The sequence below is a fragment of the Paramisgurnus dabryanus genome, chromosome 7 (assembly GCF_030506205.2).
Source record: "Paramisgurnus dabryanus chromosome 7, PD_genome_1.1, whole genome shotgun sequence".
NCBI classification, from domain to species: domain Eukaryota; kingdom Metazoa; phylum Chordata; class Actinopteri; order Cypriniformes; family Cobitidae; genus Paramisgurnus; species Paramisgurnus dabryanus.
Window position 1 is genome coordinate 32,277,017 of NC_133343.1, and position 27,647 is coordinate 32,304,663.

The 27,647-nt window shown below is 39.2% G+C and overlaps 4 protein-coding genes across 4 annotated transcripts in view; all 4 read right to left on the minus strand.

Annotated features, from left to right (window-relative positions):
• Nucleotides 1-27,647, minus strand: part of LOC141282386 (uncharacterized) — a 219,013-nt gene that overhangs the window by 89,378 nt on the left and 101,988 nt on the right. The window lies entirely within an intron of this gene.
• On the minus strand, nt 3,476-4,393 carry LOC135769900 (odorant receptor 131-2-like). Its single transcript, XM_065279422.2, has one exon. The coding sequence runs from the start codon at nt 4,391-4,393 to the stop codon at nt 3,476-3,478; it is 918 nt and encodes a 305-aa protein (XP_065135494.2).
• On the minus strand, nt 6,823-7,740 carry LOC135769854 (odorant receptor 131-2-like). Its single transcript, XM_065279382.2, has one exon. The coding sequence runs from the start codon at nt 7,738-7,740 to the stop codon at nt 6,823-6,825; it is 918 nt and encodes a 305-aa protein (XP_065135454.2).
• On the minus strand, nt 14,632-15,549 carry LOC135769855 (odorant receptor 131-2-like). Its single transcript, XM_065279384.2, has one exon. The coding sequence runs from the start codon at nt 15,547-15,549 to the stop codon at nt 14,632-14,634; it is 918 nt and encodes a 305-aa protein (XP_065135456.2).

The following is a 27,647-nucleotide window of genomic DNA, read 5'->3' on the forward strand; positions in this document are numbered from 1 at the left end:
TCCTTGACCGTCGCCGTTGATGCAAACAGGTCGATCCGTGCCAGTCCATAGGAGGGCCAATACTTCCGGATGGAGTCTCCACTCTTCTGGGGGAGGGCCAGACCTGGACAGAAGGTCTGCCTCCTGGTTCATAACTCCCGGAATGTAAATCGCCCTGAGCGAAGCCAGACGTTGAAAAGCCCAAAAAAGTTGTTCCTGTGCAACATGGAGGCAGTGAAGAGACCTGGTGCCTTGTGATTTATGTGATACACAGTGCAGGAACTGCCTGTTCTCACCAGGACATGTCTGTCCCGAATAAAAGGAAGGAGAGCCTTTAGAGAAAGTTGAACCGCCCTCAACTCCAAAACATTGATGTGTGCCTCCCCAACTGGTCAGGGAGCCATCTGTTGTCACCACAGCTCGGTGTGAAGGAATGAGCCCGAGGGGGACTCCTTGGACCAAAAGTGCCTGGTCCCGCGATGAACACAGAGCTTGAAGGCATGTACGCGATACAAAAAGCTTTACCTGCCTGTCCCCCTTCAGGTGGAGTTTGAGGGCATTCAGCCATCTCTGCAGCGGCCGAGTCCTGAGAAGGCCTAAGGGAACGACAGCCACACCAGCCGAAATCATGCCCAGCAGCCACCGAAACTGAACCAGCTTCACTTGCCTGCCAAGCTGAATTTGGTCCAGGAGGGTCAGAATGGATTGCACCTTGTGAGTATTGAGAGACGCCGACATCATGACGGAATTCAAGCAGAGACCCAAAAAGACTGCCTGCTGCCTTGGTTTGAGGTTGCTTTCCTTTACATTCACAGTGAAACCTAGGGACTGGACGTGTGAGACAAGCGACCTTGTATCCTCTGTGACTTGGCCAGGAGACGGGGCACAAACCAGCCAGTTGTCCAAATAAGGAAGGATTTTTTTCCCTGACAGTAGTAGTGGAGACAATACATCTCCTACCACTTGTCCAGGCACAGCTGGGGACAAGTTCCGGCGGCTACCCCAATACCCCTAGGGGTGACCCCCTTGAGGCCTTCTCAGGAGTACCTCTGGTTGTGGGGTAGGGGCGAAACCCTTGCCGGCGCTGGGATGGGTGTCCATAACCACCACCAGGAGGTGAGAATGCCACAGTCTGCTGCTTGCCATACCCACAAGCGGGTTGGTGCAGTGGCCGGGAGCCCCTGGACATATACCTGACAACGTACACACCAGACGGGCCCAGAGACATCAAAGCTGCCATTTCCCGTTCAACTGGAGGCATATCCCCCATACGAGTTTCGGGAGCATATGGTATTTTAGCCAATCTTCGGCAGCCCGCATAGAACTCCATGCCTTTCTGAGCATCTGCAAATAATCACCAGCCAAATGGACCGAAACCGATTGCTGGGACTGGGAGATGCCTGCCCACACTCCATCCACCAGAGCAAAGGGCACAGTCGGGACATCAAGACCCACAATCTTTGCCACACTCATTGTCACCTGGGTCGGACAAAGCGGACAGTTCATCTAAAAAATAGTCAGACTCAGTGGCATCCTCACCCTGCCCACTACTCCCAAAAGAGGAGGCCAGGGCATAAAGAGAGAGGGTGTCAGGGTGATCCTCATCACCCTGTTGATAGGAAGTCACCCTGTCAGGGGAGGAAACCCTCTGAAGTGGGCCTTGCCACAGAATGTTGAGCCTCAATCTTTCCCAACCGATCAGACAAACCACCTATGGCAGCCAGGATCTGGGACTGAGTGTCCGGTTGTAAATCTGAGCCTTTATGCTTTTTGTGGGCAGGGGAGTGCTCATGTCTGCGCTTCTTGGAGTGTTTTTTAGAAACACGCCCCATGTCATCCAGTAAGGACTGGACTGCTGAAGCCTCAACAGACTTCTCCGCCCTTCGGGCTCTCAGGGCACGCTCCTCCACAGACAGCTCCAGCGCAGATGTACAGGGATTCTCAATTTTTTGTAATAAATGAGCCATGCCCAAACAAGAGTGGCATTCACGATGGACATCACGGGCATCCAGTGCCCCCCCCCCCCCTGACAAAAACAACAACTCTCTGTCAAAAGGGAAAAACCACACACAATCCTCAAGGACACAAGTCACCTGCACAAAAAGTGATGGATTAACAACCGCAGAGTCCCAAAATAGTTTTGTGTCTTAAATACACCACTTACCTGTCTCGGATGAGGCGAGTACAGCAAAGAGGAAGAGGCATGTCCTAAGGTCAGTCACATGACTTTGTTGATATTATAGGCTTGTTCGACTTCATGCGGCGCCTCAAGAACCGACAGCTGGATGACGTCAAACTACCGCGAGAGTGAGACAAAATTAGACTTGGTTTGATTTCTCTAATCGGTCTCGCAGTACTTTAACTTCATCCGGCTGTCAGTTCTTGTTTTTTTTACAATCAAAACTTCCAGTCACAAGACGAGAAGTTACTCAAAACGAAAGGTGTGTTTGACTTCAAGGGTCTCATCAAAGTATCGCGCGAGCAACTCAAAAGCTTTATTCTCGCGATACTTTGATGTCATACCCTGATCAATATGCGCAATGCTGCATTAAGTTAAAGCAAAGATGTTCGATATAATAGATAAGTTATAAGCTTGCTAGCACCTCTTGTCATCTGCACTATTGAAATCAGTAATATAGATGGCGCTACAAATCGTTTCATGAAATGTCAAAAATAGAAATAAAGTGGGTCTTTTAAGTGTTTATTTGATTGTCTTAAATGTTGTTCTTTCACTGTTTTCATTTTTACAGAAATAAATAATTGTTCAGATAAAAGAACGGTACCATCTCGTGATGGGCGAAAATTAAAAAATATTTTAAAAAAGAAACAAAATGTATTAAATATTTATTAAAAAACTATTTTAGTATTTAACCTGTGAGTTAATTATTTATTAGTGTTTTATAAATAATACTTATAAGTATTTTTGTTACATGTTTATATTCACCAGACATTACATAAAAAATAGTACAGAGATAGATTTGAATTAAAATTCAAAAAGAGAAGATATTTGGCACACATTAATTTTCAACATCAATCTTAACAGCATCAGTATGATTTTTGCTGCTGTGTTGTCAAAGTAAAGTTGCACGGACATATTTCTTCCTTTAGGGGTCTCAAAATGCACACATAATATGAGTGAAGAGCTCTGCCCTTCTGATTAAACTGGGGCGTTTTATATCACACTTTCAGAGGGATTTTGATATTTTAAGAAACAGTTACTTAAATGTGCCAATTAGAGATGGTAGGCTGATAGAAAATGTGCAAGGTGCTATGCCACAAGTATACAATATGTTACACAAACATTGTCCAAGCAATATGAGATCAAGAAATAATTCAAAAAGTTACAGTACTGGTTCATAAAAAATATTATTAATAACATAACAATGATGTTTATGATGGCACAATATTTAAAGGTGAAATAAATGTCTCCAATGAAACCACACATGATACAAAAATAAACACAACTATTTCATTAAATACAGTCACTTTGGCATATTTATAGGGGCACAGTTCTTGCAAATAACTGTTTACAAGAAAAATGTTTCTTTAATTCTTTTGCAAACCTCTGATCTCGGACACCATATATCAAAGGACTCAGTAATCGTGGAATAATATTTGTAAGCAGATAATTAAAGAAACTGATCTTACTTCTGTGTATTGGAAAAAAAATATAAAGAACATAATCCAAAACTGGTGAAAGATAAGACAACATACAAAGAAGTAATTGCACACCATGCAACAGTATTGTGTTTCGGCCCTTATTTGCTGCTCCTTGTGAAGTTGCCTTTTTTGCTGTGAACAAAACTCTGCAGTAAGTATAAATCAAAATTAACCACACTAATGACATATAAATGACTTGTGAATAAGTCGTACGATCCTGGTGGAGTTTGGTAGGAAACACAATTGGTGGGTAGCAAAAAGCAGGAGGTTTGAAGGAAAATGCAGTCTGTGTTAAAAATAAAATAATGATATCTGTCAGTGAAGGTATGGCTCCTACACACCATAAAAAACAAATAAAGATGTAGGTCCTTTGTGGTGTGCAAATCTGAGGGTGGTGCAGAGGTTTACAGATTGCAATGAAACGCTCAATGGCCATGCCGGCCAGATTCAATGGACTTATCATAAAGGTAGTTGTAACAAGAGTCAACAATGTGCAACAAAATGCGAAATTAACAAATCGTAAAGTGTAGCTCATCACATAGAGCGCTACTGACACAAAGATCATAATCATGTCATTCATTACAAGGTGAATGTATAAAATATATCTGGAGTCTCTTGAAAATATTGGATTGGCAAAGAAAGTGACCACAAGCATTGCGTTAATAGAATTAATGATAAGTCCAAGAAAAACTATAACAATGTTTTTAACTAAAGCTTCCTCATAACCGTCCACAAGATCAGATGTTGAATTCATTTTCTGGGTCTTTGCCAGCAAGGATCTGGAAAAAACAACAACATATAGATAACTCAAAATAAGGTTAATCTCATTTTATATAGTCTATGAAAATTGCAGTTTTGTAATAAATCTTATCTTTTTTTCACCCTCGCCTCCATCTTCATTGTATTGACTTACCTTAAAGCTGTAGTAAGGCTGTAAATATGTGGCAGCGTGCGGCCTCTCTGAAGTTTAATGCAGTGCTAATGCATGTTCACGTGCTTTTAATGGCTGAATCATGGTGGGGAATATGAATATTAAGCTTGTCATTGCCTTTGGGATGCTTAAATTTATTCGGACATTTTCCGTTGCATTTATTGTATTGCAGAGCCTGTACAAAAAAAATCATGTTTGTTTTGACAGATACACAGTATACAGAAATGTAACATTCTTATGTGAACTTCTTGATTCAGTTATTAAAGGTTTCAGTGTTGTTTAACAGACATAATGTCAAGATCAGTGAAACAAGTCTAAAGATGGATATCAGTGCAAAAGAGTATTTAATTTGTCATAACAATGATCACCATCAGCATGAATTCCCACACTGTAAAAAAATTCTGTAGAAATTGCAGCTGGGTTGCCGGTAATTTACCGTAGATTTACATTTATGTTATTTACTGGCAAGAGTTTGTTCAAAGTTAAATGAACATTAAACATTTACAAGTCTTTGTCTTTACAGAGTAAAACTAAAAAAAAAACAGCATCAAGCAAAACATTCTGGAAAAACAAAATCTGAAGCAAAAAAACAGTCATATCACCCTGTAGCCCAAGACAGCTTGCCCACTGAAGCTAAGCAGGGCTGAGCCTGGTTAGTACTTGGATGGGAGACTACCTGGGAAAACCAGGTTGCTGCTGGTAGAGGTGTTAGTGAGACCAGCAGGGGGTGCTCACCCTGTGGTCTGTGTGGGTCCTAATGCCCCAGGATAGTGATGGGGACACTATACTGTCAAAAAGCACCGTCTTTCGGATGAGACGTTAAACCGAGGTCCTGACTCTCTGTGGTCATTAAAAATCCCAGGATGTCCTTCGAAAAAGAGTAGGGGTGTGCCCCGGCATCCTGGCCAAACTTGCCCATTGGCCTACTAATCATCCCTCATACTAATTGGCTATATCACTCGGTCTCCTCTCCACTAATAAGCTGGTGTGTGGTGGGCGTTCTGGCGCAATATGGCTGCCGTCGCATCATCCAGGTGGATGCTGCACATTGGTGGTGGTTGAGGAGACTCCCCCATTCATATGTAAAGCGCTTTGAGCACTGGAAAAGCGCTATATAAATGTAACTAATTATAAAAAGGTTGATGATGATTTCTGGTTCCCAGAATGCTTTGCATGAGGCTGTTATTGTATAGTTTTATTCTGTGAAGATAAAGACCTGTTAATATTTAAAATTTATTTAACTTTGAACAAACTCTTGCTAGTAAATAACATAAACGTAAATCTACGGTAAATTTCCGGCAACCCAGCTGCAATAACATTGTAATTTCTACAGAATTTTTTTACAGTGCAGTTTTTTATTAACGTGTAACAGCCCAATTTGAAATAAAGTTGCTTTAAAGTTGGTCTTATTGTCAGAAATAAATGGTTAAATTATGTACCCTAGCTGTACCCTTTCAAAAAGTCCAACTTTGCACCTAATGAGTTCATGGTAAAACTTTACAATAAGGTTTCATTTGTGAACAATTAGTAAATATACTATTTACAGTAAACTAACAATAAACAAATCCTTCTACTGCATTTAGTAATCTTAGTTCATGTTAATTTCGAGATTTACCAATAAAGTGATAAAATCAAGGGTTGTTACTGTTAATGTTAATTAATGCACTATGAACTAACAATAACAGGAAAAACTGTATTAACACAAATAATAACATAAATGAATACATGCTGAAAAAATATATACTGTTCATTGTTATTTACTAATTTTTACTAATACAATCTTATTGTAAAGTGTTACAGAGTTCATATTAGTATACCTTCAAAGTACCAAAGGGAGCTTACCAGCACCTGAAAGGCACATATTGGTACCAAATATATACATTTCTGTACCTAAAGGTACATTTTAAGGCCTTTTTGAAGGGTACTGCCCTAGTAACAGCTAGTGCACATATTTTGACCATTTTTCATGAAAAATCTCTTAATTTTACAATAAACTTTTACAAGTATGAACATTGATCAACAATTCATTACTGTTAAATTTGATTTAAATAGCTTATCATTTGTGCACACCGATATATGATACATCAAGTATCATTGTCATAAAAGCACTTAAGTTACAAACAATTGTTGAAAGGAATTCTGGTAAATAAATAATAATAAAATGTTATTTATGATGGTACAATATTTAAAAATGTATGTCAAGAATGATGATAATTAAAATAATTTGATTTTATTTGACTAAACGAAATTGTTCATGATGGCACAATCTTTAAAATAAAGACTTTACATGTAAAGCATTCCCTTATTTTCTTCGCAAACTTCTGATCACGAGCACCATAAATCAAAGGACTCAGTAATCTTGGAATAATATTTGTGAGCAGATAAATTAAAAAAGTTAAAGTAGTTGTATATGCAGGTAAATAAAATACGATAACATAATTAAAAACTGGTGTAAGATAAGACAGCATACAAAGAAGTAATTGCACACCGTGCAACATTATTGTGTTTCGAGCCTTATTTGCTGATCCTTGTGAAGTTGCCTTTTTTGCTGTGAACAAAACTCTGCAGTAAGTATAAATCACAATGAACCACACTAATGACATATAAATGACTTGTGAATAAGTCGTACGATCCTGGTGGAGTTTGGTAGGAAACACAATTGGTGAGTAACAAAAAACAGGAGGTTTGAAGGAAAATGCAGTCTGTGTTGAAAATAAAATAATGATATCTGTCAGTGAAGGTATGGCTCCTACACACCATAAACAACAAATAAAGATGTAGGTCCTTTGTGGTGTGCAAATCCGATGGTGATGCAAAGGTTTACAGATTGCAATGAAACGCTCAATGGCCATGCCAGCCAGATTCAATGGACTTATCATAAAGGTAATTGAAACAAGAGTCAACAATGTGCAACAAAATGCGAAATTAACAAATCGTGAAGTGTAGCTCATCACATAGAGCGTTACTGACACAAAGATCATAATCATGTCATTCATTACAAGGTTAATGTATAAAATATATCTGGAGTCTCTTGAAAATATTGGATTGGCAAAGAAAGTGACCACAAACATTGCGTTAATAGAATTAATGATAAGTCCAAGAAAAACTATAACAATATTTTTAACAAAAGCTTCCTCATAACCATCCACTAGATCAGATGTTAAGTTCATTGTCCAGGTGTTCGCAAGCGAGGATCTAGAAAAAAATACAAGGCACTGGTTAATATGAGAAAGGCCCATTCAATCTCAGGGAAACAAAGTTTTGCAAAATATATTATATTACAATTTAAAATAAAGTGAATCTTATTTTATTCTTAACAAGTAATATGTTTCCTAAAATATATTTTTTTATATTTCTCCACCAATTTTCTTATTCATATTCTCATTCACATTTTGTTTCAGGTGTTTTGTAGATGGACTTACCTTAGTCAGTGTATCTGTATCTAAATGTGGCTTTGTGCAGCTTCTCTGAGTTTTAATGCAGTGCTAATGCATGTTCATATGATTTTAATGATTATGGGTGTAGATCATGAATATTAAATGAGTTCGTCATTGTCCTGAGGGCACTTCAGTCTATTCTAACATTTGCTTTTGCATTTATTGTATTCCATTTTTATAGATCCCGTTTACATGGGCGTCCTTAGGCAATTTTAGGCGGGCATTTGTGGAACACTCCAATAAGGTGAATAAAGGAGTGAATAAATTATAAGCCAACAGATTGGGCTTAAACTCAACACCATGTTTTTATTGAAGTGATCTTTTTACTGTATGGTGATGAGATTAACTGTGTTGAACTGGACTGTCGCCTTGAACTTGAAAACCTGACACACACCGTGTGCCTTACCTAACCATAGTGTGTGTGCACAGAGAAAAATTTGTTCATGTTTGTGTCTTTTTGGTTTACGGACAAATACAAATAAACATGACTCAGCATCGCTGTCTTAGTAAGTAGCCTATAATAGTAAACAATTAATTATCTTAACCGAATGTAAACATTTTTTTAAATTTAATCTTAGGCCTAGCTGTTGAACTCTCTCTTATTAAAGTTGGGCGTGCTGGTCTGAAAACGAGGCTTGGTCAAGCGCATTGTTGGCGCCAGGGGCGGTTCTGGACCCTTTGTCTGTCATCTTTCTAGCCACCCTAAATTAAAGCTTTATCATATATATATATATATATATATATATATATATATATATTTTAGAGGTTTTATTTATTAATAAAAATAAGTTATTCGAAATAAATAATGAAAATAAAGCAAAATGCAGGATATTTTGATAAAAAAAAAAAATAATAATTTATGAGCTGTTTAATATGTTCTGCTGTTCTGCGCATGCGTGGTAACCGTCACTGGAGTAGAGCACGAGCGCCTATGCTGCACGTCTTCAGAGAGCCCGCTGCAAATTCAAAATCGTTGTTTCATAAAATATCCTGCGTAGAAGTTTATATAAGGTATTTTTGCTGATGTTTTAATTTGTTTAATAACCCGTATGAGTGTATTCATGTCTACAAAATTTAAGAAAATTTGACATCTTAAATGAGCTAATATGAGTTACCCGCGTTTATAATTCAAAATTGGTTTGCAAACGGAAGCAGTGGCATTTTCAGTTTACCGTCATAAATTACATTTTGAAATATAAAGTCTATATTTTTGCCTTTAGTAATACTGGCTTTGAATGATATGATGCTAACAAGAATATAACGTTTTTGAATGTGTCATTGAGAAATGTGTCATTTATAATAATTCTGAGTTTAACCCACAAAATGTCTGTAAACACCGCCATCACACACACGAACGGGGATACCCACACAAACAAACAAACACACCTGGCATGTAACAGTTAACAAACCCAGTGCACTCACAAACAACAAATCAACAGTGTCTTGTTTGCTTTTTATAGATGGATATATCATTTTTGAAATGCTGGAGAGTACTGGGAGAGCAAACAAGTGGAGAAAGAGTTCGAGAGACTGTAGGGATCACAGACAGGTAAGTTAAGAGATGATGAATAAAGTGAATGTAGCATTTATGTCAGTCATATTTAGATTCAGTGTAGGTTGAGGTATATGAACCTGGCGATACATTCTACAGTATGTTATGACTTCAACTGTGTAATTATTGTATTTTCTGACTTAGGTTAAATCAAAAATCATAAGTGCTTGCATCTCTGTATGTGAGAGTTATATATGTAGGCTCTATGAATTTATTAATATAATAATAATAATAATACTGGTCCCAGTTTACCAAAAGGCATAATAATGCTCTCTTGACATCATCACTGAGGGCTAAGCCACCCTAAAATAAAATCCTAGAACCGCCCCTGCATTGACCAACTTAAACCTGGTCTAAAGTCAATGGCAATATTGTTTTTGTTATTTAAAGAGCGCGTTAGTTATGTGCCTATAAACAAGATGATAAAGCGCGTTTGCCTTTTACACACACAGACATTTTTCTTGCCGTTAGCAAAAGTGTATTCGGACCACTGATCTATATAAATGACTGGATTGCGCATAGAATGCTTGACGTAACTGCGTGAGGTGAAGCCAGCGCAGAGTTCGAGCGGCCATCTTGGTATACCCAACCGGCAGAGGGCGTCATTGACTTCCATTCAAAATCATGATCAAAATTTACCCCCTTTACACATCAGTATCAGTATCAGTTACACATGGTTAATTTTTAGGATATGTGTATGTAAATTATTTGTTAATTCTGGTGTTATTTGCAATGTTTATGTTTTAATCGGGCAGGATAATGGATTTATAAAAACCCGTTAAGGTGAGTGTGTCTGCTGCATTTGTTAATGACACGGGTATAAATAAAGTTTTTTTGACATTCAGCTACACGGTGACGGTCAGCGTTATTTCTCTAAATAAGTTTAGGTAACTTGTAAGATTAAATCATTGCATGCACATACGGTACAAAGCATGATTATTTATTTCGATTTCAGAATGAGCACGTTTATTGTCATCAATACTAAATATGCTGCGGTCTGTCTGCTGATCTGAAACTGTAATAAAGATGAATGTATAATAACTGATTAAAACGCAAAATGTACAACTTTTAGTAAATAACTATTTACATGCTTAGGACGTTTGTGTTGTAATAATGTACAGGGTAACTTCACATATAAAAACGAAGACGAGTAAAGTGATGTTTTATCATTAAAATCTGATAACGTCCATTGATTTAATAGAACGTTTGGGTTTACCAACATGGCGTCGCGGTGGCTTCACAAGTGTGACGTCATGCGCAATCCAGTCATTTATATAGATCAGTGATTCGGACACACCCTTTTAGACTGTGCACCATGCGTTTTAGACCATGCGCTTAGATCGTTAAAATAGAGCCCCTTGTGTTAAGTTTATGGTTTATCATAGTGAATCATGATTTAGAAAACAACAATCATGAAAATCATTTATGCTTTTTTGATACAGGTTGCACATTGTTTTTTTTCATCGACTATGGACCTTTTAATGTAGCCTTGGCCAACAACTGGCCACCCCATTTAATTCAAGCTATGTCATTGTTCGTATATAGGCCTAACCTTACACTATATTTAACATTTTTTATTTTATTTATTTATATAATAATATTGGTAGCTGAGCCCCCTTAAAATAAAAATCATAGAATCGACCTGTGATAATAACAGTGTTTTCTTTTATTTTCAGTTATCTCAGATAATATTTTCATCCACCCATTTTTAGTTTCAACCACAGTTTGTGATTCAGATAAGTGCTTCTGTATAGCTCAATGGTAGAGCATTGTGGCAACAGGGCAAAAGGTCATGGTTTGAAACCAGGAAATGCATAACTTGTTCATGATAGTTAAAGCATTTACTCATGTTTACTAATACAATCTTGTAAAGTGTTACAGAGTTCATATTACAGGGCTCCAGACTTCCCCCAAATGGTCGCATTTTGCCCCCAAAATTTGAGAGTGTGCGACTGAATTTTACATCCAGTAAATTTGACCTTTTTTTACACGTTAAACGTGAAAGGGACGTGTCAATGAATCCGGAATCTGTGGCAGGCCAATGAGTGTGACAAGGATAGGGAATGGGCACTGTAAGTGGCTAATGTATAGAGGGGGATATAGTTTTAAGTATACCATACTTTTTAATAAAAAATGTCAGTGTACCTTCTACGTTGCATCTACAAAAGTGCACAATAAAATGTGACACTGAATTTTAAACAGCACATTGTAATTTCTGCATCTATCATCAAAGTATTTATTATTAATACAGTGGAAAGTATTATGGTGTGTGCCCCTAAATTTTCTGTTTGCGCCACTAAAATATTCAGTTGGGGGCCACTGTGCTCCAAGTAAGTAAGAAAAAAGTAAGTCTGGAGCCCTGTATTAGTACCTTTGTTACATACTAGTATCTTAAAGGCACATAATGGTACCAAATATATTCATATCTGTACCTAATGGTACATTTGAGGGCCTTTTTAAAGGGTACTGCCCCAGTCACAGCTGAGGTACATATTTCGACCTTTTTTAAAGGATAATTCCGGTATTTAACACTTTGAGTCTCATTTCTGGTTTGTTTTGGATGAACTACAGTGATGGACACAGAAATTTTGACAATGGGTCGTGTCTTGAGTTTTTGACTCGTTTAGAAGCGTCTCTTGACTGCTTCAGAATGGAAGTCAATGACCATGCACAAACATGTCATTAAAACAACACTTAACGTTCATTTTCAAAACTGTACTACTCACCGAGTGGTTCGTGGTGTTCGTTGATGATTAAAAACAAATATATTGGTGCAATGTATGATTTCAATCCGTGTTATTTGCTATAGTGGAACTATTTTTTCAGATACCTCACAACCGCGTATATACTTCCGCTCTATATTTGAGTCTGAAGCGTTAGCACACTCCCGACCACTTGATGGCAACAACCACTTTGCCATACAAGTACGCTCGGTGTCTAGCGTATAGACAGTCACAATCTAGCTCAACTTCAAACCTAAAGCTGGTCACTGAGCCATCAAATATGTAGGGCTGTTCCGAATAAAAAATTTTGAGCTTCGAAGCTCTAGTAGAAATCAAACTGAATATTTGAAGCTTCGGAAGGAGGGGCTGAACATATTTTTCTCTTTAATAGAGGCAGGAATCTCTCTGTGTGTGTGTCTGTCTACAGTTTTATTATGTGGCGGATGTGTTGCTGCGGACCTAAGGGAGTGTAGTACATTTTTTTCGTGCAATACGGACACGCGACACGTTTAGAATTAATAAACTTTAAAAATACTACAGAACAGCGCAAGCCGGAAGCGGCGTGCCTGTCACGCGTCCTGCCTGAACAGCATTAGTGAAACAAAACACAAGAGCAATACTTTTAATAAGGTAGCCTAACATTTTTCTAACAAACAAACACTCCCGTATCAGAAATAAGCAGCACAGTAATTACTGACAACGTAAAGGGTAGGCTATTTAAATAAAACAACGAAAATAAATGAACAAAGTTCAACAAACTGTAATAAAACGGTAGCATATTTTCAAAATCAAGTTTGTTTATTTATAACACTTACAATATCCAATATGTTTTTTTTCATCAGCAGAACAATAAAGAAGATATTTTGCAGAAACCCCAGTGCTCAGTCATGCAAGTCAACCGATCCGCACACTTTAAGAGCTAAAGCATATATATCCAATACAACAGTAATCCCCCATAACTCCGTGTGACATATTGACGTCTTGTGAAGCAAATCAATCAGTTTTTGCAAGAAACCGAACGTTATTTACAACACTATAAGCATGAATGCCAAAGCAGGAAGCGCGCTTTCCATTCGAGGCGATCTCTTCCACTGGTGGCGTTTGGTGGCTGTTGGCTATGGATGTTGGTCTCTTTGCGCCACCTATCGTGCGGGGGCGTGAAGCGCACTTCCTGCTTGGCAAAAGCTCTGCATTAACGCTGTAAAATATTTATATATATATTCGAATCTCAAAACTGAAAATCGAATGTCGACCCACGTAACAAATATTTAAATATTCTGGTCCAGCCCTACAAATATGGGAAAAATTTATTCTGAGAGAAACCGAGCGAAAAAACTACAACCACATATAAACAGACCTATTTCTGTTTCCCGGCGGCGGAGTGATATATCAGCGAGCAATGAGTCTTCCAAGAAAACTAAATGGAATTTTACAAAATGCCAAATAAAACACGACAGAAACTGTATTTCGCTACACAATTTGTTTTTAATCATCAACGAACACCACGCACCACTCGGTGAGTAGTACAGTTTTGAAAATGAACGTTAAGTGTTGTTTTAATGACATGTTTGTGCATGGCCATTGACTTCCATTCTAAAGCAGTCAAGAGACGCTTCTAAATGAGTCAAAAACTCAAGACACGACCCATTGTCAAAATTTCTGTGTCCATCACTGTAGTTCATCCAAAACAAACCAGAAATGAGACTCAAAGTGTTAAATACCGGAATTATCCTTTAACATACTTTAGATTGAAAGTACATTTGGTGTCCAAAGTTTGTACAAAGGGTCTTCTATAGCTGAAAATCCGGATTTACTGTAGTTAATTCTGTGTTACCACGGTAGAGTAACAATATTGACATTTGACAGTATGTGAAATTGCAGTCATACACAGAGAAACACACACAGTCCCTGTCTGAAATGCTGCTAGGCATTAACAATGCAAATGCACAGGAAAAAGGCATATTCAATCAAAATAAAAGGTTGCTCTTTCTCTCTGGAATTACATACTGTATGTGAGTAACATGTAGGGGGATAGGATATAGGATTGTGACAGAACACTAGTATCACGAAACATCTTATAATATTTACAATACACTTTTACAAGTATAAACATTGATCAACAATTCATTTCTGTTAAATTTGATTTAAATAGCCTATCATACACACCGATACATGATAGATCATATATCATTGTCATAAAAGCACCTAAATTACAAACAATTATTGAAAAGAATTCTAGTAAATAAATAAAAAATAAAATGTTATTTATGTTGGCACAGTATTTAAAAATGTATGTCAAAAATGAAGATAATTAAGATAATTTCACTTTATTTGATTAAATAAAATTGTTCATGATGGCACAATCTTTAAAATAAAGACTTTACATGTAAAGCGTTCCCTTATTTTCTTCGCAAACTTCTGATCACGAGCACCATAAATCAAAGGACTCAGTAATCCTGGAATAATATTTGTGAGCAGATAAACTAAGAAAAGTAAAGTAGTTGTATATGCAGGAAAATTAGATATGATAACATAATCCAAAACTGGTGAAATATAAGACAGCATACAAAGAAGTAATTGCACACCGTGCAGCAGTATTGTGTCTCGAGCCTTATTTGCTGCTCCTCGTGAAGTTGCCTTTTTTGCTGTGAACAAAACTCTGCAGTAAGTATAAATCAAAATGAACCACACTAATGACATATAAATGACTTGTGAATAAGTCAAATGATCCTTGTGGAGTTTGGTAGGAAACACAACTATTGGGTAGCAATATACAGGATACCTGAAGAAAGATGCAGTCTGTGTTGAAAATAAAATAATGATATCTGTCAGTGAAGGTATGGCTCCTACACACCATAAAAAACTAATAAAGATGTAGGTCCTTTGTGGTGTGCAAATCCGATGGTGATGCAGTGGTTTACAGATAGCAATGAAACGCTCAATGGCCATGCCAGCCAGATTCAATGGAGTTATCATAAAGGTTGTTGAAACAAGAGTCAACAATGTGCAACACAATGGGAAATTAACAAGTTGTAAAGTGTAGCTCATCACAAAGAGCGCTACTGACACAAAGATCATAATCATGTCATTCATTACAAGGTTAATGTATAAAATATATCTGGAGTCTCTTGAAAATATTGGATTGGCAAAGAAAGTGACCACAAACATTGCGTTAATAGAATTAATGATAATTCCAAGAAAAACTATAACAATGTTTTTAACTAAAGCTTCCTCATAACCATCCACATAATTAGACGTTAAGTTCATTTTCCAGGTGTTTGCAGGCGTTGATCTGGAAAAAAACAACATAAGGCACTGGTTAATATGACGAAGACCCATTCAGTCTTAGGGAAACAAAGTTTTGCAGTATATATTATTTAAAATGTCAAAATAAAGTGAATTTTATTCTTGACAAGAAACATGTTTCTTAAAATATAGGTTTTATATTTCTCCACCAATGTTCTTATTCATATTCTCATTTATATTTTGCTTCAGGTGTTTTGTAGATTGACTTACCTTAGTGTATATCTGTATCTAAATATGTGGCTTTGTGCAGCTTCTGAGTTTTAATGCAGTGCTAATGCATGTTCATATGATTTTAATGATTTGAGATTATGGGTGTAGATCATGAATATTAAATAAGTTTGTAATTGTCCTGAGGGCACTTCAGTCTATTCTTACATTTGCTTTAACTTTCATTGTATTCCATTTTTATAGATGCCATTTACATGGGCGTCCTAAGGCCATTTTAGGGGAACATTTGTGGAACACTCCAATAAGGTGAATAAAGGAGTTAATAAAGTATAAGTCAATAGATAGGGCTTAAAACTTAACGCCATGCTTTTGATGTAATCTTTTAACTGTATGGTGATAAGATTAACTGTGTTGAATTGGACTGTCACCTTGAACTTGAAAACCTAACACACGACGTGTGCCCTACTGATCCATAGTGTGCGTGCCCAGAGCAAAATTAGTTCATAGTTGCGTCTTTTTGGTTAGGGACAAATACAAATAAACCTGTTTCAGCATAGCTGTCTTAGTATGTAGCCTATAATAGTGAACAATTGATTATCTTAACCGAATGTAAAAAAATTTCTTGCATTTAATCTTAGGCCTAGCTGTTGAAGTCTCTTTTAATAAAGTTAACTAAATAAGAAAAGAAGATGTTAACTGTGACTTTTTATTTTAAATAGGCTAAATTCCTTTTTTTTCCAGAAATCCTTAGGGCCCTATCATGTACTGCACCTGCGCCTGTGCAGAGCAATGTGCGACACAAGTTGTTTCCCTTTCGAGGAACTCGAGCTGCATAGCCATAGCAACACTTCGGGAAACGCCTTGGCGTGACTGATCTGAAGCATGTGTAACACATAATCAATAATTTGATGATTGGATATAGGCTGGATGCCGTACGGAGAATGGGTATAAGAAAGCATCCCACACAAACACACTTGCTTTTAGTGCCTTAGCAAGTGACTGCGTGTAGGTTTACATAAATCTGAAGTTTTCAAGAAGTGAGATATCACTGACAAGGATACACATGACTATGTGTCTTAGAGCACAGCACGCACAGTTGGTTTTTGAGAAACCTGGCGTGCACTGGGAGCATTCCCGTGCACGTGTTGCGCTCCAGCCTTGCGCTTCGAGAAGGATATCTCAGGCTCGCGCCCGAGGCAGAGCGGTGACTGCACTCTTGCTCTCTAGGAAGCTTGGGCTCGTGGCTGCGATCCCGCTTCTTAGCATTGATTGTACTCGTGGGGTCGCGATATGATTCCGTGCAGGTGGCGGACTTCCTCTCTTTCTCTTGCCGGAGCAGGAAGGCACCCTGTGTGAGAGCCATATATTTCAGCTGTCTATTTCTGGAGAGATGGATCATCTTTATAATCTGCCTACTGTTTAAGGCTAAACGTGCAGTTTCCATGTGAAGCCTCCTCTTTTTACAGTATGAAGGTATTATATGTACATACACATAATAATAACAATGATGAATAATAATATATGTATATATTTACGTTTTTACACCTGTATGTGTACACTATGTATGTATCTGCTTGTCACAGCCTAACGTCTTAATTCGTGGCACTCACTATTTCTTATTGAAGCGAAGCAGCTCATACCTCATTTTTGGTGCCTGTTTCCCATAGTACCACAGGCAGCCGCAATTAACCTGTACCTGCATGTGGTGGAACTGCATACAGCTGGTTCCAGTGGGGAGCATGTATACATTCTTGTGCAGGAGGCTGTAGAACCTCCACATGAGAGAAATGATGACCTACAGCCATTGCTTTATTGTTCCAAAAAAGGAGGGATTTGTAATCGTTCAGTGATGCAGCTCAGTCCTATGCTATGACTGAGACAGATTGTGATTTAATAAGATCCGAGGACTGATTCCCTACACTAGAGCTTATGTCTCTGCTCAGACAAGGCATGTTTTTCCCCAGGGGAAACCCGTCTCACATCATCAAAGTCACGTACCGTTGTTTGCGTGCTCTGGTAACATGAAGAAAGTCATTGCTTCTGTCCCAAGGTCCTGTGCTTGGTGCGGGTTGTCGGCATGTGACGTTGACGACAGACGCTTCTCTCACAGGTTGGGGTGTGATTATGGAAGGCCGTCAAGGTCGAAATCCGAATGGAAGCCGAATCATCGGCTATGGCACTGAAATTGCTTTGGAAATGATGATGGTATGGGTTGGACTCCCATTTCCTTCTAGACCTGAGGAGCCATTATGTGCTTGTCTAGACAGACATCATATTGGTGGTTTCTTAAATAAATTTCTAAGGAGGTCTGCAATCAAAGTCACCCATTGTTGTGGAAAATTTTGGTTTCTATCCTAAGGACTGTTTTGGGTGTGCGCTGCTGGTGTGTGATGCTGAAAACAGACACATCCCTTACAGGTTGGAGTACAGTTATGGAAAGCCGAGAGGGACAAAAATACAACATTATTGATTTTGGGATAATGGCATTTGTGGTCTCTGGACAAACTGGGCTCATTGACAACAGTATGGATCCCAGGCCACTTGCATATGGCAGATGCCCTGTAAGGCAAAGCCCATTCCCGGGGAGTTGAGATTCCAGCCAGATGTGGTGACTAACAGCTGGAGAGTATTTTGATGCGCAGTTGGATCTGTTTGTTTCTCAGGACACCACACACTGCCCGATGTGGCTTTCTCTTCTTGCCCCAATCACTCTGCCACAGAAGTTCTGGAGAAAGTTGCCAGAGATATGGTAGCTGTCGCTTTGGCCTCTGAGGGGGCCAGGCTCTTAGGCTCAGGTTTCGCAACTGAGGTTGTGGAGACCATACTTTACTTCTGAAAGTCCCAGTCAACTGCCCTGTTGTTGTGGTGCTGAAGTTTCTGTTGGAGCAATTCTCTGCTGGCTTAACTCCTTCCATTTTTAAGGATTAGGTGACATCAGTCTCTGCCTACCATACTCCATTGGAAGGATGTCATGCTCCCAACTGAGGTTGTGGAGACCATATGATTACTCCAGACCATATGATTACTTTCCTCAAGGAGAAAGCTTAGGCCTTTAGTGGAGAAACTTCAGCTCACCTGACAGACCCAGTCTACTGCCCTGTTGATGTGGTGCTGAGGTTTCTGCAGGAGCAATTCTCTGCTGGGTTCTGCTTAATTCCTTCCACTCTTAAGGTTAAGATGGCAGCAGTTTCTGCCTACCATACTCTTTCTGGAAGGACCTCATATCTCGTCTGGACAACCCTCAAGAGAGCTCTATGCTCTTAAGTGGAGAATATTTCACCTATTGGGGTTTAACTCACCTAACAAACCCAGTCAACTGCCCTGTTGATGTGGTGCTGAGGTTTCTGCAGCATCGATTCTCTGCTGGTTTAACCCCTTCCACCCTTAACCATACTCCCATACTCCTTTGAAAGGACCTTATGCTCCCAAATGATGTTGTGGAAACCAGATGATTACTTCAGAGTTCCCTCAACAAGGAAGCTTATGCCCTATAGTGGAGAAACTTCACCTCTTGGTGTTCAGCTCACATGACTGACCCAGTCAACTGCCCTGTCGACATGATGCTGAGGTTTCTGCAGGAGCAATTCTCTGCTGGGTTAAATCCTTCCACCATTAAGGTTTAGGTGGCAGCCGTTTCTGCCTACCATACTCCTCTGGAAGAATGTAATGTTACCAACTGAGGTTGTGGAGCCCATATGATTACTCCACCTTAAAGGTATTGGTGGCAACATTTTTTTTTCCTACCATACACTTCTGGACTCTCTGAGGGCAGTCTACATACCAGGCCACCTGAATGTGGCAGATACCCTGTTGAGACAACAGACATCTCTGGTGGGAGTTGAGACTTCATTTAGATGTGGTGAACCATATTTGGAAGAGATTTGGACGCGCAGAGGTAGATCTGTTTGCATCCCAGGACACCACACATTGCCCAGTGTGCTTTTCCATGGTGCAGACGTTGCAGAGACCACTTGGTGCTCCGCTTTTCTGTCAGACCCAGTTATCTGCCCCGTCAACATAGTGCTGAGGTTTCTGCAGGAGAGTTTCTCTGATGCGTTTACTCCTTCCACCATTAAGGTTTATATTGCGTCGGTTTCTGCCTAATATACTCCTATGGAAGGCTCATTAGTGGGTAGACACCCATTCGTGGCTCACTTTCTTTGTGGCACTCGCAGGTTGCAACCTGTTAGCCACACTAGGGTGCCTACTTGCGACCTAGAGGTCGTGCTGGAAGGGCACTTGTTTGCTCTGTTAGAGCCACTTGATACTTTGCCAGACAGGTTTCTGGCCTTTAAGATTGTGTTCCTTCTGCTATTACCTATTTAAAGCAAGTGGGGGACCTTCAGGCCCTGTCAGTATATCCTGCAGGTCTTGAGTTTGTAGCAGGATCGCCAAGGCCCATTGTTCTGCAGGCCCTTTGTCCTTCCCCATTCAGGAGCACGGACCGGGAAAAGCTGAATTTTGTGTGTCCTGTGCGAGCATAATAGGTTCACCCAGAATAGGTTTACCGGCAACCAATCAGACTCTGAGCAGATGGATAGTGGATGCTATCTGACTGGCTTATGAACATCAGGGCATACCCTCACCCAACGCAGCTCGAGTTCCTCGAAAAGGGAACGTCTCGGGTTACAAAGGTTACCCTGGTTCCCTGAGAAGGGAACGAGACACTGCGTCTTCATGCCATACTCCCTGCATCCCTGTAAGCGCTTGCTTCGGCACTGGGTAGCAAGTATGTTTGTGTGGGATGCCTTCTTATACCTCTTTATCCGCACGGCATCCAGCCTATATCCAATCATTAAATTATTGATTATGTGTCACACGTGCTTCAGATCAGTCATGCCGAGGCGCTCCTCGAAGCGTTGCTATGGCGACACAGCTTCTCGTTCCCTTCTCAGGGAACCAGGGTTACCTACGTAACCCGAGACGTTTTTAGCCCAGCGCAGTTTCATTTTCACGCCCAGTGCCACGTTGTTATTTAAATGCATTTGTGACTATTTGTGCACCCATTGGTGAGCCAGTCTGAAAACGAGGTTTGTTCAGGCACATGTTGGCCCCAGGGGCGGTTTAGACCCTTTTAAGGACCCTGTCTGTCATCTAGCCACCCTAAAATTAAAGCTTTTATTTATTAATAAAAATAATTGATTCAAAATTAATGATGTTTTAATTTGTTTACTTACCTGTATGAGTGTATTCATGTCTACAAAATATAAGAAAATGTGCGGTCTAGTTACCCTCGTATATTTCAAAATTGCTTTGCAAACTGAAGCAGTGGCGTTTTTATTTTACCGTTATAAATGACATTTTGAAATATAAAGTCTATATTTTTGCCTTTAATAATACTGACTTTGAATTATATGATGCTTACAAGAATATAACGTTAAAGTTTTTCAATGTGTCATTGAGAAATTTGTCATTCATAATGATTCTGAGTTTAACCCACAATTTTTTTTGTATAATGTAACATACAAATCAACAATATTCAGTGTCTTGTTTGCTTTTTATAGATGGATATAGCGTTTTTGAAATGTTGGAGAGTACAGGGAGAGCAAACAAGTGGAGAAAGAGTTCGAGAGACAGGTAAGTTAAGGGATGATGAATAAAGTGAATGTAGCAGTTTCATAGTTACGATACAGGTTATTAGCCCCTAAAATAAACATCATTCCATTATTTACTTAGACTTATGATGTTCCAAAATATAACAGCTTTTAATTTTCCAATAAAGAACTAAAGGTGTCGCATGATTTATGTCAGTCATATTTAGATTCAGTGCAGGTTGAGGTTTATGAAACTGGATATACATGCTACAGTATGTTATGAAAACAACTGTGTAATTCTTGTATTTTTTGACTTAAGTTAAATCAAAAATCATAAGGGCTTGCATCTGTATGGGAGAGTTATATATGTAGGCTCTATGAGTTTATTAATATGGTAATAATAATACTGGTCCCAATTTACAAAAAGGCATAATAATGCTCTCTTGACATCACTGAGGGCTAAGCCCCCCCCCTCCGGTCTAAAGTCAATGGCAATATTGTTTTTGTTATTTAAATAGCGCATTAGTTATGCGCCTATAAATGAGATGATTATGCGCGTTTGCTTATTACACACATGGATAGCACAAAACCTTTTTAGATTTTTGAAAAATTAAAGGATTAAATGTTAAAGATTATTATTGAGTCTCTTGGACATGAATGAGGACTGATTATGAGAAGAAAGAAGGTGTAAAGAGCTGCTTTACCTGTAGCCTAGTAAGTAATTGAATGTGTTGCTTTAAACAAATGCAAATATTGTTGCACGTTACGCCTAAAACAAACCCATTAATCATAACAAGAATAAGAACACCATTTCAGACACATTTGCGCTAGGGGACAAACCATTTTTCTCGCCGTTAGCAAAAGTGGATTCGGACATACCCTTTTAGACTGTGCGCGATGCGTTTTAGACCATGCACTTAGATCAATAAAATAGGGCCTCCGTGTTAAGTTTAAGGTTTATCATAGTGATTCATGATTTAGGAATCAACAATCATGAAAATCATTTATGCTTTTTTGATACAGGTTTCACATTGTTTTTTTTTTCATCGACTATGGTCCTCTTAAAGTAGCCTTGGCCAACCCCTGGCCACCCCATTTAACTCAAGCTCTGTCATTGTTCGTATATAGGCCTAACCTTACACTGTAGTTAACATTTTTATTTTATTTATTTATATAATAATATTGGTGGCTGAGCACCCCTAAAATAAAAATCCTAAAATCGGCCCTGATGATAACATTATTTGAGACAACTGAAAATGAAAGAAAACACTCTTTTCATCCACCCATTTTTAGTTTCAACTACAGTGTGATTCAGATAAGTGCTTCTGTATAGCTCAATGGTAGAGCATTGTGGCAACAGGGCAAAAGGTCATGGTTTGAAACCAGGAAACGCATAACTTGTTAGAGTAATTTTGTCTTTGTAAAGGTGTCCACTAGGGTTCACTCTTGTATAATGAGAGAATATAGGTAGGAACCTTCCTTCAGGTTACATGTGTAGATGGAGGAAGGTGCACACAATTTTTTACCGTATCACGAGGCTATGCTGTTACCAACAATGCAAACCAACATGGTAAATAAAATGAATAATCTGAGCATTCAAATAGTGACTGTGTAAATGAAAGTTAATGAAAGCCAAGTGTGCACGTACAAACATACACGTCCATCAACCCTCATCTGCTTTAAGTGTAGACTTAGCTGGTTACATGACTAATAAAAGATGTCTACCTTGTAAAACACTGAAAGTCACTTTGGAGAAAGCGTCTGCCAAATGCACAAATTAATGTAATGTGAAAGAGACAAAACATGCATACGGTACACTATGAACAAAATGTAAAAAAACTCCCAAGCTGTCACTATAGGGCACCCCTTTAAAAATGTACATTTAGGTACAGATACAGCATGTGTATATTTGGCATGTACCTTTGAGTTACTAATATTAAAACTTTAAGGTGCAAAACTGCACTTTTTGAAATGGTACACCCCATTGACACCTAGGGGCCATTTGTTGATCATTTCGTCTGACATCGTATGTGATGGGTTGATGGCCATTTTTGTTTATACATCATGTATACAAAACCTCTCAACTTATATACAAAATACTGTGTTGCTGCGTACTTTTTGTTTTTATCCGTTTTGCTGCTACCCATTTGGCCAAGTTTAACATTTACATGAGAGCAAAATGTTCATCTATGCTTATATTTGTGCATGTTTTAAAATGTATTATTTGTATTGCTCTTAAAACTTTGCTGGTATTTTGAAACACATCCTAAATAAATATGATTTGAATTTAAGCATTTGCATGCATAGAGTTTTAATATGTGCGCATGAAGCTACAAATACATGATTTTTTATTTTTGCTCAAAGTTTGGTTAATTCAACCTTGACAAAAAGTAATTTGCATGTGAAAATTCCTTTTATTCATCAATAAAAATGTTTATATGTTTGTAAGATCCTGTCCCAACAACAAAACGGGGAAATAAAAGTAAAGATTAAAGACGAGGTGCGGGGAAATTAACATTGGGAATTTACATAATTAAAAAGATAAAAAAGGTCAAGCTGCTAAATATATAGTTCATTGTTTGTTCATGATAGTTAAAGCATTTACTTATGTTTACTAATACAACCTTGTTGTAAATTGTTACAAAGTTCATATTAGTACCTTTGATGTACAAAAGGGAGCTTACTAGCACCTGAAAGTTACATACTAGTATATTAAAGGCACATAATGGCACCAAATATGTTCATATCTGTACCTGATGGTACATTTTAGGGCCTTTTTAAAGGATACTGCACCAGTTACAGCTGGGGTACATATTTTAGCCATTTTTTAACAATATACTGTAGATTGAAAGTACATTTGGTGTCCAAAGTTTAGGAAAAAATGGTCTTATATAGCTGAAAATCATGATTTACTGTAGTTCATTCTGAGTAACAATATTGACATTTGAAAGTATGTGAAATGGCAGCCATACACAGAGAAACACACATAGTCCCTCTCTGAAATGCTGCTAGGCATTAGCTATAAAAATACACAGGAAAACCCACATTCAATCAAAATAATTCTCCGCTTCCTTTACATAATTTATTCAACAACTTAGAGAAGTGTCTAAATATCCAGCTGGGGGAAGAAGCACTTCGACCAGTGGCAGCTGGTGACTTCTTTTTCTGAGGGCGCACGATGCGAAGTTCCTCACAACATGTATGTAGCCCGTCATGTGTGTGGTACGTAATTTCAAAATATGTGTTCTGCACTTTGAGAGATTGTATGTGCATCACGTGTCCTGCCAAAATAAGTGTCTGCTGCAGACGCATCAAAATAACTGTTGCATCTGTGTAGATTAGATAAGCAAAGTGTGTACACTATACATTATGGTCAAGCATGCGCCCTTAAAATAGCATAATGAATTACGCGCAATGCGCCACTGACTTTAGACTAGTTTTTTTTTGGTCAGTGGCGCAATTGTTTTTTAAAACTGGAAAATAGCATCAGGGATGGTTTGCGCCGCAACACGCCTCCTTTTTTGCGCGGAACCGCCCAGGGAGCGCAAGTTCATTCCCTAGTTTGCCGACGTGCGTCTGTGGAGGGAAAAACCCGCTGTGCGCCGGTGCAAAATACGAATGATATATGCGTCACTGACAAAGTCAATTGCGCTGGGTGCAAGATAGGGCCCATGGTCTTTCTAACTCACCGGCTGTCTTTTTAATATTTCATTAATGAGGTGTTCAGGGACCTTCTACATAAATGTGTTATAGCTTACATTGATGATATCTTGATTTATTCCAACAGTATGGAGGACCATGTTAATCATGTCAAGGAAGTCCTGTCTCGTCTCCTCCAAAACCAGCTCTACGTCAAAGGGGAAAAATTTTAGTTTCATGTGACCAAAACTAACTTTCTGGGGTGCCATATTAGTTCACAGGGCGTCGAAATGGACAACTCTAAAGTTAAAGCAGTCACTGAATGGCCAACATCTCATACTGTCAAAGATATAACTGTCAAAAGGTTCTAAGGATTCGCCAACTTCTACCGACAATTTATCCATAACTTCAGCATGGTTGCAGCTCCACTTACTTCATTACTTAAAAGGCAAGCCAAAGAGATAAAGTTGGAACCCACAAACGGAATACACATTCAACCAGTTTAAGGTATGCTTCACTACTGCACCTATACTGAAACACCCTGACCCTACTAAACAGTTTGTATTAGAAGTTGATGCCTCTGATAGTGGGGTTGGAGTTGTCCTCTCTCAACGTCAAGGTCCTTCGAATAAGTTATATCCCTGTGCCTACTTTTCACGGAAACTTAGTGCTGCTGAGAAAATTATGATGTGGGGAACAAGGAGCTCCTTTCCATGAAAGCTGCCTTGGAAGAATGGAGCCACTGGGTAGAAGGCACCAAGCACCAATTTCTCATCCTCACTGCTCATAAGAACCTGGGGTATATCAAGGGAGCTAAACGGCTTATCACTCAACAGGCAAGATGGTCTCTTTTCTTTACTCGATTTAACTTTGCTATTACCTACAGACCCGGAAGCAAGAATGGCAAAGCAGATGCCCTCTCACGTCATCACAAACACTCTACCCCGGACTACACACCCACAACCATTGTCAAACCATCTCTCATTATTTCTCCCATCCCATGGGATATTATGTGGGAGATACTACAGGAACACCGTCATGACCCAGAACTACCAGAATGTCCCCCTGAGAAGACCTATGTCCCCCTTTCTATTTCCCCACATATCCTCCAATGGGTCCATGGTTCACTTAGCGCCAGACACCCAGGTATCTAAAGAACCTTGACACTTTTTAAAACTTAATTTTGGTGGCCCAAAATGAATAATGATGTCACTAACTTTAAGTATTGTTAAATCAGTGCTCAATCTAAAACCCCCAAGGAACTTCCCCCCGGACTACTTAAACCACTGCCCTTACCTCAACGCCCCTGGTCACATCTGTGCATTGATTTCATTACTGATCTTTCACCCTCCAACAACTACACCACCATCCTAGTCATCATTGATCGTTTCTCGAAGGCTTGCCACCTAATCCCCCTAAAAGGACTACCCACAGCCATGGAAACCGCTGAAGCCATGTTCCACCACATATTCAGGAACTTTGGTATCCCGGAAGATATTGTCTCAGAACCAAATTCACCTCACAGGTTTGGAAAGCTTTTTGTAGACATTTGGATATTAATGTTAGTCTAATCTCTGGTTATCATCCTCAGTCGAATGGACAAATGGATCATCTGAATCGAGAAATCGGATGCTATCTGAGATCATACTACAGTTGAGAACAACACAGATGGTCAGAATTTATCCCCTGGGCAGAATATGCTCAAAATTCCCTCAGACATTCTTCTTCTAACCTCCCAGTGTGTTCTCGGCTTTCAGCCACCTATGTTTCCGTGGTCAGGAGATCCCTCATATGTCCCTTCTGTTGAAGAGTGGATGAGGAAAAGCGAGGAAGTTTGGGAGAGCGCCCATGTTAGACTTTAAAGAGCTGTAAGGAATCAAGAACTCAAAGCCAATCGTCGCCGTCATCCTCATTCTCCCTATCAACCTGGTCAAAGGGTCTTGCTCTCCACAAGGGATCTCAAGCTCCGGTTACCGTCCAAGAAATTAAGTCCGAGGTACATAGGACCTTTTAAAATTCTCAAACAAATAAATTATGAAACTTATCAATTGGAAATCCCTATTAATTGTAGAATCTCTCCTTCTTTCCATGTTTCATTGCTGAAACCTTATCATCCGGAGTTTGACCCCAACACCGACCCTCAAGAGCCACCTCCTCCACTGGACATTGCTGGGGAGCCGGCATACGCATCAGGGAATTGTTAGACTAAATTTTTAGAGGCGACGCGGGGGGTCGACTACAGTGTATGGTTAATTGGGAGGGCTATGGCCCAGAGAAAAGGTCCTGGGTAGCCTCGGAGGACGTTTTGGATCCCAATCTCATCGAGGATTTTCACCGAGCCAGACCAGAACGACCTGCACCATGACAACGGGGACGACCACGCCGAGTGCCAGGAGATGCTCCTAGGGGGAAATATACCGCCACGCCACCAGAGGGAGCCCTCACCGGAGTTCTAACCAGGCACCGCCCTTTGCTTCTCATTTTTTCCTGTTTCCTTATTTAATCCTACCCTGACATAGTTAAGACGTGAAGTATTGCCAGCTAACCCTGCATACCAAGCGTTCTTCTGATGAGTATATTGTTTGCCTGTTAAAGAGCATTGCCATTTTGCCTGTTTATTGTATTTGGATTAACCCTGTATCTTGTTTGTTTGGATTGGACTGCCTCTTTTTAGTGAATCATCTGCCTGAATGTGTTTGCCCTTTCACCTTAAGATTT